Genomic DNA, 15,412 nt, shown 5'->3' on the forward strand with positions numbered 1-15,412 from the left:
CCACCCTCCAGAGGGAGAGGGAAGAGGGAGAAAGGGAAATCCTGAACTGACCGGGTTTAAACTGGACAATGACTGAGAAAACAGAATAACCAAAGTTATATTTTCTGCCATCAGGAAATTTAAGATTCGAATTATAGAAAAACATAGCTACTCTTTCAGGCACACTTGAGGTCATGGCTTGAGAATACAATGCCCCTGACTGAAGCAGAGGAAGACGCCGCCCCCGCCTCTGAGGAGCTCCTCCACGTCTGGAGAGCCCGTTTTTCTTCCCCCAGCCCCTCTGATTCACCATTATGACAGCTCTTCAGCTCCCTCTCTGCCTTCCAGACGTTGCTTCCTCCAAGACTCATTAACTGGAGCAACAACATCTGGAACTGGGGAGAAACCATTCATGCTGTGTCTCTGGGTTCCTGCCACACTACAGACAGATCCTGGTTTCAGACCAGACTTAAAGTGGTATGAAAGGAAAAGTTAAACAAACCGCTGGGCCAACGCCAATGCCATGCGCATTCCCTCTTTATACCCTTGAACATTCTTTCGAATCGTATGTGTTTAAGCGCTTCCTCCTTTCAAACAGACTCCCTTTAGCTAATATAACAATCCAGTGTCAACTAGGGATGAGGACAATTCTTCGGGACACCTCTGCTGGGAGGGAGCCTCACTGGTGAACTTGGAGAACAGCATTGTGCTGTTCATGCAGCTCTGCTTTTAAAACACTACAACGAATCTTCTCTAAAGACACTTTGAAAGTATATGCAAAAAATACAGAAACATTATTTCAAATGATACTTATTACTCAACAAATATTTATGAGAGCCCCTATTAGGCAGCTAAGCACTAGATTACAGACGGAAAATACAAGGATGAACAAGACACAGACCTTCTCTCGATAAAATCATAGTCTAACCAATGGAAGAGAATAGAAAGCCTAGCAATAAACCCAGGCATATAATGTCAATTAATTTATTTACTGCAACGCAGCCAAGAAGATACAGTGGGGAAAGACTGTCTCCACTGAATGGCGATGGGAAAACTGGACAGCCACATGCCAAAGAATAAAACTGGACCACTATCTTACACCATACACAAAAATTAACTTAAACTAGATCAAAGATTTGAACGTAAGACCTAAAACCGTAAAACTCCTAGAAGAAAACATAGGCAGCAAGCTCTGTGACATTATTCTTGGTGATGATTTTTCAGATTTGACACCAAAAGCAAAGAAAACAAAAGCAAAAATAAATATTTGAGACTATGTCAAACTAAAAAGCTTCTGCACAACAAAGGAAACCATCAAAAAATGGGAAGGCAACCTACTGAATGGGAAAAAATATTTTGAACCCTAGATCTGAAAAGAGGTTCCAAAATATATAAAGAACTCATACACTCAATAGCAAGAAAACAAACATAAAAACGAAAACAAATAATCTTATCTGAAAAATGGGCAGAGAATCCAAATAGACATTTTCCCAAAGAAGACATACAGAAGGCCAACAGTCCATGAAATGATGCTCAACATCACTAATCATCAGGGAAAAGCAAATCAGAACGACAATGAGATATCACCTCACACTGGTTAGAACGGCTATGTTCAAAGAGAAAAGAAAGAACAAGTGTTGGAGAGACTGGGCATACAGGTCTGCCTCAGTCTGTCAGAGCTGCTGTAACAGAATGCCACAGACTTGGCACCTTGCAAGCAACAGAAATTGATTTCTCTCAGCTCCGGGGGCTGAGGTCTGAGAGCGGGTGCCAGCACAGGCGGGCTCCGGGGGAGACTCGCTTCCAGCAGCGGACTGGTGACTTCTTACATTGGGTTCACCCGGCGGAAGGGGCCAGGGAGCTCTGTGCCCCACCCCCTAAACCATCACCTGCGGCATTAGGTTTTAACATATGCATCTGGGGGCAACCCAAACATTCAGCCCACAGCAATGCCACTTTGCCCAGGAAGCCCCAGGTTTACATCCGTCATCCTGGCATAGTTATTAATCATGCCCTTTTTCACTGCAAAAGTGTCTTGGTTTAGAAAACAAATTATATGGTCACCTTTACTGACATGACGTTGCTTACCTTTCCGGCTTCATCTGGTATTTTTCTTGCCATCCACTAAGTCCTAAGGCCCTGCTAAGGTTCTTTTAGTTCCTCCAAACTGCCAAGCTTCCTCCTACCCCACGGCCCGGTCTCTTACACACTGTTAACTCTGCCTAAGACTTTCTCTTCTCTCCTCACTTGGTCTGGTTCATTCTGTGTAGTAGGCAAAATAGTGTAGTAAATTGTTTTTCAAACTGTGGGTTGTGACCGTTAGTGGGTTGTGAAATCAATTTTGTGAGTCCCATCCAACATTTTTTTTTTAAAGTAAAACTTTCTAGAATAAAACAGGCTAGATCGGAGTGCACTGCCAGTAACTATTGTTTTGTGAAACTATTGTTTCGGGCGCGCACGTGCGTGTGTACTGGGTCGTGACACGGAAGGCATTTCTGACTCGATCACAGGCAAAAGGTATGAAGCACACTGGCCTAGGCTCTGGGGCCAGACCGTTCTGATCTACATTCCGACTCTGCCTCTTCCTGGCTCTGTGACCCCGAGCACATTATTTAAGCCCTGTGTGGATCTTCCTCATCTATCTCATAAGGTGGTTACAAAGATCAAATGAATTAAAATGCTTAAAATTATACCAAGAGAACACAATGTAAGTGCTGGCCAATTTACCATTGCCTGTCCTCGAGTTCTAGTTTGGACATTGCTTTCTCCACAAAACCTCCCCTACCATCCAAAGGCATGGTGAGGTGCCCTTCTGCGTCCTTCCCCTATCTTCTTACTTATCTCACTTGTCTGATCAGATCTGATCAGGTCTGATTGGACCACTAGACCGGGAGCTACATAAAGGCAGAGATCTTATTCATCATTGGATATTTAGCAATTAGCACAGTGTCCGGCACATAACATGTACTCAGTAAATTTTTGCAGGATTAATAATTTGCTCTCTTGGAAATAGATACACAGCCATTTGTTTCACTCAAATAAAGTTAACTTGGGACTTATACACCTGAGAAGTCACAGTCATTTTGAGGAAGAACCTGTCACCTTACTTTAGATTAAGCTTGATTTGCCTAATTTGAAATGTTGGAAGGGTTATATGATACCCTTTTTATAATACACACACTCATTAGTAATGTAGTAAAAGATTTAGTTAGGTCGGGTGGCTTCTTGATGTAAAATTCATAAATCATTAAAAAACCAGCATCTTAATTTTTCTTTTCATCATTACAATGATGAAAAAAAAGGCCACTACATGACAAATAAAAGGTGGCATCTTTAAATGTAGTTACCATCCTTCTAGTCTTTTAATTATTTAATTGACTTATGCAAATGACTGTGGCTTTGCTCTATTCATTTATTTCAAGGTAAGCCTTTAATAGTTCATCTATGTCTCTTTTCCATGCATGAATCACGTTCCCGTATTTTTGAAGTAAAAAGAGGGAATAATTAAGTTTTAAAAAAGGTTTTAATTGGCTTTCTTAATACCAACCATATAACACGCAGTTACTGTGTTGATAACTCTCAAATTTCCAGAGTCAGTTCTGTAGTTTTAAGCATGCTTTGCAAGGCTCTGATGATTGATATAAAACTCTTTCAGAAAAATGTGAAAGCATATAGCAACTGTACTCAAAATGGATGACAATAGCGCAATGCACCCAATTCACGAGCAACATACAAAATTCATATGCAACTCCTTGAAAAACGTCATATAGACCCAGAAGCGCCAAAGAGCAGAGCCCAAAGTCAGGGTTGTGCCCATGGCAGATTGACAGATGCCTGTGGGCGGTCTGGGGAACTCCTATATCTGACTGTTTTCTTACTAAATCGAATCATCATGCATCAGATGCTTATAAATGCTACAAAACAATAATAAAGCAAGGAAGAGGGATGGGGGTGTCCATGTTGGTGGCAGGTGCTGATTTTCAATAAAATGTTCAGGAAAGCCTCCCTTGACTGTAACATTTCAGTAGGACTGAAAAAGAAAGAGAGAGAGCCAGAGAGCGAGAGGGTCAGAGAGCACCATGTGTGCAGGGCTCAGGAGTGACCTTCGGAAAAAACAGGCGCTTCTCGGCACGCTGTCAAGGACGCTTAAGGCTCCACAAGTTGGGACTGTTGGGACGGATCTATTATGCACGACAGGCTCAGCTACCTTCCAATTGCTTTGAATGGCTCCCCCTTCACCACGGCCTTAAAAAATAGACAGTGAAGAGGCACCAGCGGGCCGCGGAAGAACTCTGTGGCCGTGTCACCTGGGGGCGAAAGGTGACCACTGGAGATGCAGTGGAACTGGGTTCCCTGATCTCGACGGGAATAATGGCATCTGGGGTGGTAAAAGCCAGATGGTACTGCTTAATTCTTGGAGACAGGTGCGGCGCCATGCCCCGGGGAGCCACAGGGGTGCGACGGCACCAGCTCTGTTGTCATTGTTGTACTTTTAAGAACGTATGGTGCCTACTAAGCGCTGCCTGACATACGCTGGTGGAAGACTTAACTAGCGTCGTCACGGGGCACTTCGCGGCCTTTTACCCAGCTCCCAAGCCTAAGCCTGTTCGCAGAGCCAGACCCTCTCCACCGAGGGGGACGTCAGACCCCTTGGAGGAAGAACCCTGAAATGCCACCACAGGCGTGTGTAAGTCGCCCCTAAGCCTTCCCTAGAGGTACCTGTGCCATTCACAACAACTATACGTGGAAAAGGAGATACCCAGAATTCCTAAGGCCTGTCAGATACCAGCTCTTAACTGACGCTCTCCCTGGAGACCCACGGTCAGAGCAGGAAATTACAGAAATCGGGGGACATGAGAAGTTTTGGCCTGGGCTCCGCCTCGCAATGGCCAGTAAAACCACAGACTCACCTCTAGTTACTTCCATGGTCTCAGAACGCATAACGGGAATGGATACGCTTAGTAACTGGCAGAATCCCCATGGAGTTCAGGCTGCTACAGTTAGAAGGACCAAGTAGAAACCCCTAGGGTTATGCCCCCAACCCCCAAAATATCTTTCAGGGGAACTGTGGATTACTGCCACCATCAAAGCTTCGAAAGCTGTAGGGTGGAGCTTCTTCCCACATTCCGATATAACTCACCTGTTTCTGAGAAGCCAGATGGATGGTGGAGAATGACTATAGGTTACTGCGAAGGCAACCACGTGGCGATGCCATCACAGCTTAGTTCCGGCAGTGGTATCTGTGCTAGAGCAAATCAACACGGCCCCTGGCAGCTAGTGTGCAGCTCTCAGCCTCTATGTTTTTTAAAAATCTCCATTAATAAAGATAATTAGAATCAGATAGCCTTCACCTGGCTGCGACACAGTACCCCTTTGCCGTCTGCCTCACAGCTATGGCAACTCTGGTGAGGATACGATGCTAAACAAACTTATTAAATAGGACCTGGCAAGCAACCTCGGTGCCTCCTGCGTGCAGAAAGTGGGAGATAGATCCTGGGGAAGTTCAAGGGCTGCCACACCTGTGCAATGTTTATTCAGTGTTCTGGAGCACGTCGGGGTATCCCCTCTGAGGCGAGAGACAAGTTACTGCACCTCGAACTGCCTGACGCAATGAAAAAAATATCACAATAATCATGGCCTCTTTGTATGCTGCAGGCAACGTATACCACAGTTGGGTGTGCTGCCCTGACCGCTTACCCCAGTTCTGAGTGGGGGTCAAAGCAAGACGAGGTTCTGCAGCAAGCCCAGGGCACTCCACAAACTGCCCTAACAGTATGTGTGACTCAGAACTGACCGAGTGCCCAGGCAGAGAAAGATGCTAAATGCAGCCCATCATGAGCCGCCGCAGGAAAATCACCAAGCTGGCCTCTAGGGCTTTGGAATAAGGCCGTGACTTCTTTTGCCTACACCAGGGGACACCAAATGACTACGTACCCATGATGGAACGCGTATTATCTGGTCTGCAGAATATAAAACTGGACACGCACGGCACATTTCCATTGTAAAATCAAAATGACATACATGAGACCAGACCGAGTCCGTCCAGAAGGCCCCTGGAAACTGCATGAGCAGGTGGCGGAGCCTCCGTGGGGCCTGCTCCCACTCTGCTGCTGCCCGCCCCCAACCTACACCCAAGGCTCCCGGGAGAACTTACGGTTAAAAGGGAGAAGCACGGGTTTGGTTTACAGATGAGTCTTTAAGTTACGGCAGCACCTGCCAAAGCGGGTCACTGCGCAACGACAGCGCGTCCGCGTCTGCATGCATGTCTGTGGCAGGCAGGACGCGGCTCACGTGGCCGACGGGCGCGCACGGGGACCCGGGAGTCTGGTGCATGCTATGCGAAGATGTCCATGTCCCACATACATGCCCCGGAGGGGATATTCACTGTGGAAGAGGCTGTCGAAACTCAGGCGGGCAAGACGCTCTGTGTAATGGCCGTCGACAGCCCTCTCCCCCTAGTCGCCCCAGTGGGTTTGGCCACGTGGCAAGGAGGGAGGCGAGGCGTGGGCAACGCGAACTTGCCCTCATCGAGGTGACCTGCCCAAAGTAGAGGCTAAGATGACATCCTCAGCATGGCACCATTTTCCAAGGAAAACAGCCAGTTACCTGGGGGCAGGTTGATCACAGTGGACCCGCCATTAGAGAAGGTGTAGCGCTTCGTCTTCAGACCCTGGGCGCACACCTGCCTTCTCTGCCTGCGGCCACCCCGCCAGCACCGCCACTGGTGAACGCAGGGAACCCCGAGTCTACCCTTTCATCATCTTACAAACAACCCCACACAGACTACTCCAGAGGATTAAAAAAAAATACTTTCCAACCCTTTTTATGAGTCTAGCAAGATCTCAGTGTCAAAACATGACAAGGAGAATATGAGAAAAGGCAATTCTGGTGAATATCACTCACAGCTATAGATGTAAAACTCCTAAACAAAATATCGGCAAATCGAACCCAGCAATCTATATAAAAGATAATATAGCATGGCCAAATTCAGTTTATTGCAAGAATTCAAGGTTGCTTTCCTATTTGGAAATTGACTAATTTTCAAAATTAATAGCTCAAAGGAGAAAAACCTATAACCACTAATGTAGATGCTAAAAACGGAGAAATTCAACAAATATTCATGGTAAAAGTGTTAACAAACTAGGAATGGAGATCTGCACAAATACATACAGGGAACCTGTTTTAATGGCAAATGTTGAAATCATTCTCTTCCAGATACAGACCAAGTCGAGGAGGCCCACAGTCACGCTTACACTCAGCACTGCCCGAGTGGTTCTGCCTAGCGTGCGGCGGCGAGAAAGCCAATACGAAGTACCTGGTTCGCAGATGAAGAAACCAATCTGCCATCATTCACAGATGATATGATTTTCAACTTAAAAAAAAAAAAAATCTACAGATAAATTAAGAAAATTGGTAAGAGTTAATTAAGCAAGGTTACTTGTTACAAAATCAATATACAAAACATTAATAGCACTCATTTTTACCATCAACGGTTTAAAAATGCAATTTATAAAATATCTTTTACAGTATCAATGAAAATACACAAAGTTCCTAGGACTAAATCTAACAAAAGATATATAAGACCTGTATGAAAAAAACTGTAAAATATAATACATTAAAGAAGACGAATGAATAGAATAATTTGATATTTTAAAGGTGTCACTTCTCCAAATTGATTTAGAGATTGACAGTGCCAATCAAAACTATAACAGGTTTTTTCCAAAAACTTGACTTTTATGTGGGAAAGCAACAGTTAATTAATTAAAAAAAAAAAAACTTTTAACTTACATAGAAGTATCTTTATGGTCTTGAGACACAAAATAATTTTTAAAAATAAAGATACCAAGAGTACAAACCATATGATATAAAATTCTACACTATTAAAACTGAGAACTTCTGTTATTCAATACTCCTCACAAAGTGAAAAAAGAAGTCATGAACCGGAAAGACATATAAAATAAAATGTTTATCCTCCAGGATAAAGAATTCCTACAAATCAATCAAGAAAAAGAAACAACCACATAGAAAAATGGCCAAAAGACATGAACAGACATTTTTCCAGGTGAGGAAACATAAATGAGCCATATGCACATGAAAATATGCTCAATTTCATTATTAAAAATACATTTTAGAATAAATAAGATATAAATTCTCACCCGACAGACTGGCAATTTTTTTCCCCTCAAAAATAACAATACCAAGGGTTGGCAAAGACATGGAACAATTAAAACTGTGGAGAACAATTTGGCATTATCTAGTAAATCTAAAGATGCTCATACTGAACCATCAGCAATTTCACTCTGAAATACATGCCCTAGAGATATGCATGTCCACAAGAATCAGGAGTCTTGTACAAGTATGTTCATAAACAGCACTGTTTGCAACAAAAAACTTTACACACAGTACTGATGATAGTGTTCTAGAGTGGAATAAATCAATTCGTTCTAATATATGCACACAATGACATATTATACTGCGGTGAAAATAAATGACAACCATATACACACATAGATGAATCTTAAGAACACACTATCGAGGGATAAGAAGTCACAGAAAAATAAATTCCAAATGACTCCATTTAGATAAAGCTTAAAAGCCTGTAAAACTAAATAAGTGTTCAGAATATAAATGTATGTAGTACAACTACAAAGAAATGCAAGAAATGGTGAGCACAGATTCGAGACAGTGGTCACTCAGAGAGGGGGCGGATGGGATCACTGGAGCACAGGCCAAGGGCTGGCGAGGGTGTGAGTGCTCCCACACGTCCCAGGCCGCATCGCAAACGGCAGATCGCTGTGCCCGAGGAGGGAAGAGGCAGGAGGAGAAGGAGAACTGAGGATGCTGTACTAGGATGACTTCCCTACTTTATTTTTGCCTTGGGCTGAAGTTGCCAAAATTATAACATGGAAATTAGAACCATCTGTTGACAGGATAAGTTAGTGAGCTGGACAGAATTTACCAACAGAAATTCAGAGTAATGTATTTTAGAATCTGCTTCAAATTGTGGAAACATATAAATAAAAAGCCTACTTTATGTGAGAGAGGAGAAAGATATCATTTTATCATTATCTATAAGAGTAAAAATATGGAAACAGCTTAAGTGACCGTTAACATAATATCGGTTAATAAAACAGGATACATTCATACTCATATTTTTATAATAGTTAGAAAAATTTAAGTAGACAGGAAATAGAAAAATGGATCAATAGAACAGAATAGAGTTTATTTTGAAATGACATTTCAAAATAAAAGAGAACTATGAAGTGATCAATAAATACTGAGATAACCAGATGCTCGCTGACATATCTAAAACCACTCACAAATCCTTTAAATACAGAAAAAGAACTAAAACGATTATAAAAAAAAATGAGTGAATATGTACTATGAATTTGGCATAGGGAAAGCCTTCTTAAAAACAGAAAAACAAAAGCTCAGAAGAAAAAGAGGAATAAATATGACTATATAAAACACAAAACTTCTATAAAGACACAAGCAAAACAAAAAAAAAATTTCTGTAAAGGAAGTTTAAAGACAATTCACAGACTTCAAGATGATATTTGCAACATATATAACAGAAAGCATTCCTAACACATATGCAAAAATGCTACAAAATCAATTTAAGTGAACAACACACAACCCAAAAGTAAGATCGGTTAATGTTCTAAGTAAGCAATCCACAGCAGAGGAAATAGAAATACCCAATTAACACACAGAAATACGCAAATTATACCTACTTGCAATGAAACCTTAACCCAAGTGATAAAAATATAAGGCTTGAACAATCTCAAGTGCTGGTGAGGGTGTGTGCAACTAGTACTCATACTATGCAAGCCAGTGTAAACTTCTATTCAAAGTCCAAGAGGATATTTAGCACTATTAATTAAAATGAAATAGGGCATACATTACGACCCGGGGATTCTAGTTCTAAGAATCTACCCTAAAGAAACACATATGTGCACAAAGCTATTCACTCAAGCATTATTGGTAACAGTGAAAATATAACACCAAAATGTCTATCAGCAGGGAAAGAAACGGGCAATGCAAGAGTTAAAAAAATATGTGGTAAATCTCTAAGTAGTGACATTCACTGAAGTATTTCCAAGTGATATTGTTTAAAAAAAAATTTTAAGAAAAAAAAATAACAGTGTTCTAAAACAAAATGAAGTCAATTCTAATACTTCTAAAGATACATGTGTGTATGTAAATGCACAAAGGTCGGAGAGTAACCAAAAAATTAATAATAACATTTAACTCAGGGGAGGGGGCTGTGTCGGGGTAAGAAACAGTCGATGGGATTTTAACTCTATATTGCTGGAATTTTTAAAAACAAGACCAATTCACTTATTAATATAATTTAAAAATAAATACAATTTATAACTACGATACGAAATTATAAATTCTATACTAGGGGTATGGGCAAAGTCCTCTGGGGAACACAGTAACAGGAGAAATTAGTGTGTAGAAAGATTTCCTAGCAACAGCGACAGCTGAGCTGGGCCTTGCTGTTTGAACAGGGTGACGTCAAGCATCCATGATTTGGTGGCGGATGGTGGCAGGCTGTATTTTCCAAAGATGACCATACTAACACACATCCCATCCCATATGTTTTTCTTTCAATATGACCAATGTCCATGGAGAGGTGGGAGTCTACGTCCTTTCCCCTTGAACTTGAGCCAAGACTTTGTAGTTGTCTTGATGAACTAAATGGAGAGGAAGTATCACAGCATGACTTTCCAGATTATTCTTCTGTCTTGTCCCTTCTTTCACAGGATGCTCACCCTTGGGACCTGGCCACCACATGGTGTGCTGTGAGGAAGCCCAAACTAGCCCACATAGAGAGACAGGTGAAGAGGCCCATGTGGAGAGAAACTGAGGCCCCCAGCCGACAGAGAGCACCAACTACCAGATCCATGAGTGAACGAGCCTTCTGATGATTCCTGTCCTCAGCTTTTGTGTTCTCGGGCTGAGGCCCAAACATACACCATGAAGCAGAGAAAAGTCGTCCCCAATGTGCCCTGTCCTAATTCCTGATCCAGAGAATCCATCAGCAGAATAAATGGTTACCTTGCACCACAAGGCTTTAGAGCAACGTGTCACACAGCCAAAGTAAGTGGAACAAAGACGAACTAAGGAGGAGAAACTACACAAGTAAGAAGATGTCACAGAGTGTTGTGAATATTGGTGGTACTGGGTGATGAGGCCAAAAAGATTGGCTGGGACCAGACTCTGAAAAGTTTCATATGACAGTAAAAAAAAAAAAAAAAAAAATTAGATATCCTATTGACAGTGGAGAACTGTTGAACGTTTTTAAGCTGGGAAGTAAAAGGCTAAGTTCTGCATTTTAGCAATATCGTGCTGAGATCAGTGTAAAGGAAAGACTGGAGAAAAGACAGACTCAAAATAGGAAAAGCTCCTCCAATTATGATGAGTGAAATGGCAGATTCATCCCTCATGTGACATGTTTTGTGGCTTTTTCCTCTTGAGGGTTGTCACTGATGCTCGTCTACAATCAGCAGCACTTGTTCTAAATGTTGGCAGGGAGAACCTGATGTCCACACAAAAACCTGCACACGGATATTTACAGCAGCTTTATTTATAATTGCTCGGACTTGGACTCAACTAGCATGTCCTTCGGTAGGAGGATGGATAACTACCCTGGGATATCCTATTCGGCACTAAAAAGGAATGCGCTCTCAAGCCATGAGAAGACACGGAGGAACCTTAATGCACGTCGCTAAGTGAAGCCAGTCTGAAAAGGCCACATACTGAATGATGCCAACTATATGACTTTCTGCAAAAGACAAGAGTGTGGAGACAGTTGAAATGTTAGTGGCTGCCAGGGGTTAGAGGCGAGGGACAGATGAATAGGCAGAGCCCGGGGGGGTCTGCAGGGCAGTGACACCTCTCTGTGTGGTACCATCATGGTGGGTATGTGCCATCATACATTTTTGCCAAAACCCACGGGATGTACAACATGAGAGTGAACCCTAATGTACACTACGGACTCTGGATAATAATGCAGTTAGCGTAGGTTCACTGACCGCGCTGATGTACCACTCCGGTGGGGGCTGTCGGTAGTGGGGAAGCTGCGCTTGCTTAGGGCCAGGGAGTAGATGGGGGAAGTCTCTGCACCTTCCACACAATTTTACTGTGAACGTAAAACTGCTCTAAAAAACAAAGTCTATTAAAAATGTCGAGGAGGGGGAAATGTATGGGAATAGTAGAAGACAGAAAACGGTCCCTTACTGTTCTTCTTTCAAGCTTTCGGATCTGAATCAGTTTATGTATTCTAAGAATACAAAGCAAGGTGTCTAAAAAATCATAACCACGTATAACTAATTATCCATGTGAATAATGCCATCCTTGTATTACAAATACCACTGTATCCCGTAACTTCTCATTTTTGTGTCTATTAAAACATCCTCATCATTCTCACAACTAGTTTTGTAAGAGAACTATATAAACATAAACTTGTAAAATAAATCTATATTAAGAAGCTACAGTTTTTACATTTTGGATAGTGGAGATCTACATAAGGGGAAAATTGAGGTGCACGATCTAAAAATGAGGGAGAGGATGAAACTGAGAACGTGAGGAGCCACCACTGTGAGGAGGGGAAGGGCTGTTGGATGAACATAAAAGCAAAGCTATGTGAGGGGACGAAGATACTCATGAGGAAGTTGCATGCCCATCTTGGCAGAAGATCTTTCGTCCTATTTTTTGAGAAAATTGAGAGGAGAATGTACTGAAAATTGAGAGTTCATGGATAACAGAGACAGGATGGAGCAGCCCCACAGTGAATCCATCAGACCCTGAGGAACAGCGGAGCCCAGTCGGCATTTGACAGTATAATTTATTGGAGGCCAGTTTTGTAAAATTTTATACTTCCTTTCTCTAATGTTAATTATTTAAGAAGTGATTAACCAATTTGTGAAAAACCATGCATCTTGCTTTTTCACATTTTTGTCTAATGCTTGCTTTTGAAAAATGTCATAATTTAAACTCTTCATCAAAGAGAAGTTAATACAAATGAGAAAGAAACTAAGATTGATATTTTTTGCTTTTTAAAACCATTTGTAAAAGATTTAAGGTTTGTAGTTAATGGTTTTTGAAACAAAACAATGAAAAAAGAAAAATCAAGGAAAAAATTGAAACAAATGATAAAATAAGGTTATAGAATCATACCGGGTTGAATCTGTCCATGCTGTCCTGTCCTTAATTATCAGGTATTAAGCCGTTGTTACTATATTTCACGAAATAAAATCTGAGGAAAAAACTCTACTGTTTCTGATTCATGTTTCTGAGTAAACTTCCTGTTCTTTAACTCACCTGCATCCCAGAGGTTACCGGCACCTGCTTGCCCTTCTGACAACCACACAGTTGACGAGATAATGGTAGGAGGAATCGTTGGCGAAAGTGGCTCTGGATCATCCTCATAAAACAGCATCAGGTCCTTACAAGAAACAAGAGCGCACGTGAAGGTTAGAAAAAATTAATCCTACTGCCTCAGTTTGTTACAACGGATGGACAATTTATGGAGATACAATCTGCACTTGCTAACATCATTGTAAGCATATTCTGATGGGAAGAATTCACACGTCAATTATCTATACATCTGGGTGTCCACTGAGTGCAGGGTGATTCAGATGAAGTCTATACAGTGGGATTGGTTTATATGTCTTTTTTCCCTATGAACGGGGATTTTTTTGTAGCACTTTATTGTAATTGACGTACAGTAAATGCATAAACCTTAAGTGTAGAGCTCGATAACTTTTAACTATGCGTGTCCCTATATGAGCACGACTCCTTCACTCCAGAAAGTTCCATCAAGCTCCTTTCCAGTTGATACTATATCCCCCATCACCAGCAAACAGCATTCTATCTTCTATCGCCATCGATGAGTTCGCCAGTCCTTGAAATTCATGTGTATAATCACATACTATGTTTTCTCTCGTATCTGATTCCCATCGCTGAACATAGCGTTTGCGAGCCTCATCCATATTTCGTGTGTAAGCAGTCCCCCCCTATCTATCTGTGATTTCACTTTCTGGGGTTTCAGTTACCCACTATCAACCACGGTCCGAAAATATTAAATAAAAAATTCTATAAATAAATATGAAATGGCACGTCATTCTGAGTATTGTGATGAAAACTTGCACTGTCCCGCTCTGTCCTGCTCGGGACATGAATCATCCCTTTATCCAGCATATCCGTGCCGTACACGTGGCCCACCCGTTTTGTCCCTCAGTGTCCATCTTGGGAATAAGACTGACTGTCATGGTATCGCAGTGCTTGTGTTCAGGTCACCCTTACGTGGCCTGATGCCACGTCGCAAGGCCTACATCGTTCACCTCACGTCGTCTCGTTGTGGAGACATCGTGTCACTCACATCGCCACAAGAAGAGGGGCGAGTGCGGTACAATAAGGTGTTTTGTGAGAGACAGAGAGAGACGTTCACATAACTTTTATTATAGGATATTGTTATAATTATTCTTATTATTAGTTATTGCTGTTAACGTCTTACTGTGCCTAATTTATAAACTTTGTCGTAAGTGTGTATGTAGAGGAAAAAATGTATATACAGGGTTCAGCACTACCCTCAGTTTGGGGCATCCGCTGGGTCTTAGAACATGTCCAGCATAGACAAGAGGGGACAATTTTATCGGTAGTTCTTTTTTTGTTGTTGTTAAGAAGTATTCCATTGTAAGGATATATCGCAATTTTTAAATCCATTCTCCAGCATATAAATATTTGGGTTATTTCCAAATTTCAGCTATCATGAATAAAGCTACTGTGAACATTCTTATACAAATCTTTTTGTGGACAAATGCACTCATTACAGGGAAATAAAAAAGCTAGGTCATAGGAGGTTTATTTTTAACTTCATTAGAAACTGCCAAGTCAAGTGATTTGCCACTTTTTATAATTCAACTTTTATTTTGAAATCATTGCAGAGTCACAGTCAGTTGTAAAAAATAATAGAGAGATTCTGTGTACCCTTCACCCAGTTTCCCCTAAGGATAACACGTTGCAAAATTATCATGCTGTATCACATCCGACTGATAGGGTCAAGAACGTTTCCATCGCCCTAAGCATCCTTCCCGATGCCTTTTTACCACCACACCCTGCCCTGCAACTACCAATCTGTTCTTCATTTCCATAACTTTGACATTTGAAGAATGTTATATAAATGGAATCACACAGTATATAACCTTTGGGGATTGGCTTTTTTTCACCTGGCTGAATTTCTGGAGATTCATCTAAGCTGTTGTGTGTATCAACAATTTCTTCCTTTTTATTGCCAAGTAGATTCCATGGTACAAATGTAAGTCAGTTTAACCCATTAAAGGACATCTGAGTTGTTTTCAGATTTTAGCAATTACTAATAAAGCTACTGTGAACACTGTGTATAGGGTTTTGTATGAAAATAAGT

General features: G+C 41.5%; 1 protein-coding gene across 1 annotated transcript in view; it reads right to left on the reverse strand.

The window, feature by feature from the left end:
- The window catches only part of ENTHD1 (ENTH domain containing 1), an 85,863-nt gene that overhangs the window by 32,753 nt on the left and 37,698 nt on the right, over positions 1-15,412 (reverse strand). The window contains exon 4 of the mRNA XM_016126474.2: positions 13,309-13,432. Coding sequence (XP_015981960.2) covers positions 13,309-13,432 — 124 coding nt within the window. The remainder of the gene's footprint in view (positions 1-13,308; positions 13,433-15,412) is intronic.

This window comes from Rousettus aegyptiacus, unplaced genomic scaffold (assembly GCF_014176215.1).
Source record: "Rousettus aegyptiacus isolate mRouAeg1 unplaced genomic scaffold, mRouAeg1.p scaffold_m13_p_2, whole genome shotgun sequence".
Taxonomy (NCBI): Eukaryota; Metazoa; Chordata; class Mammalia; order Chiroptera; family Pteropodidae; genus Rousettus; species Rousettus aegyptiacus.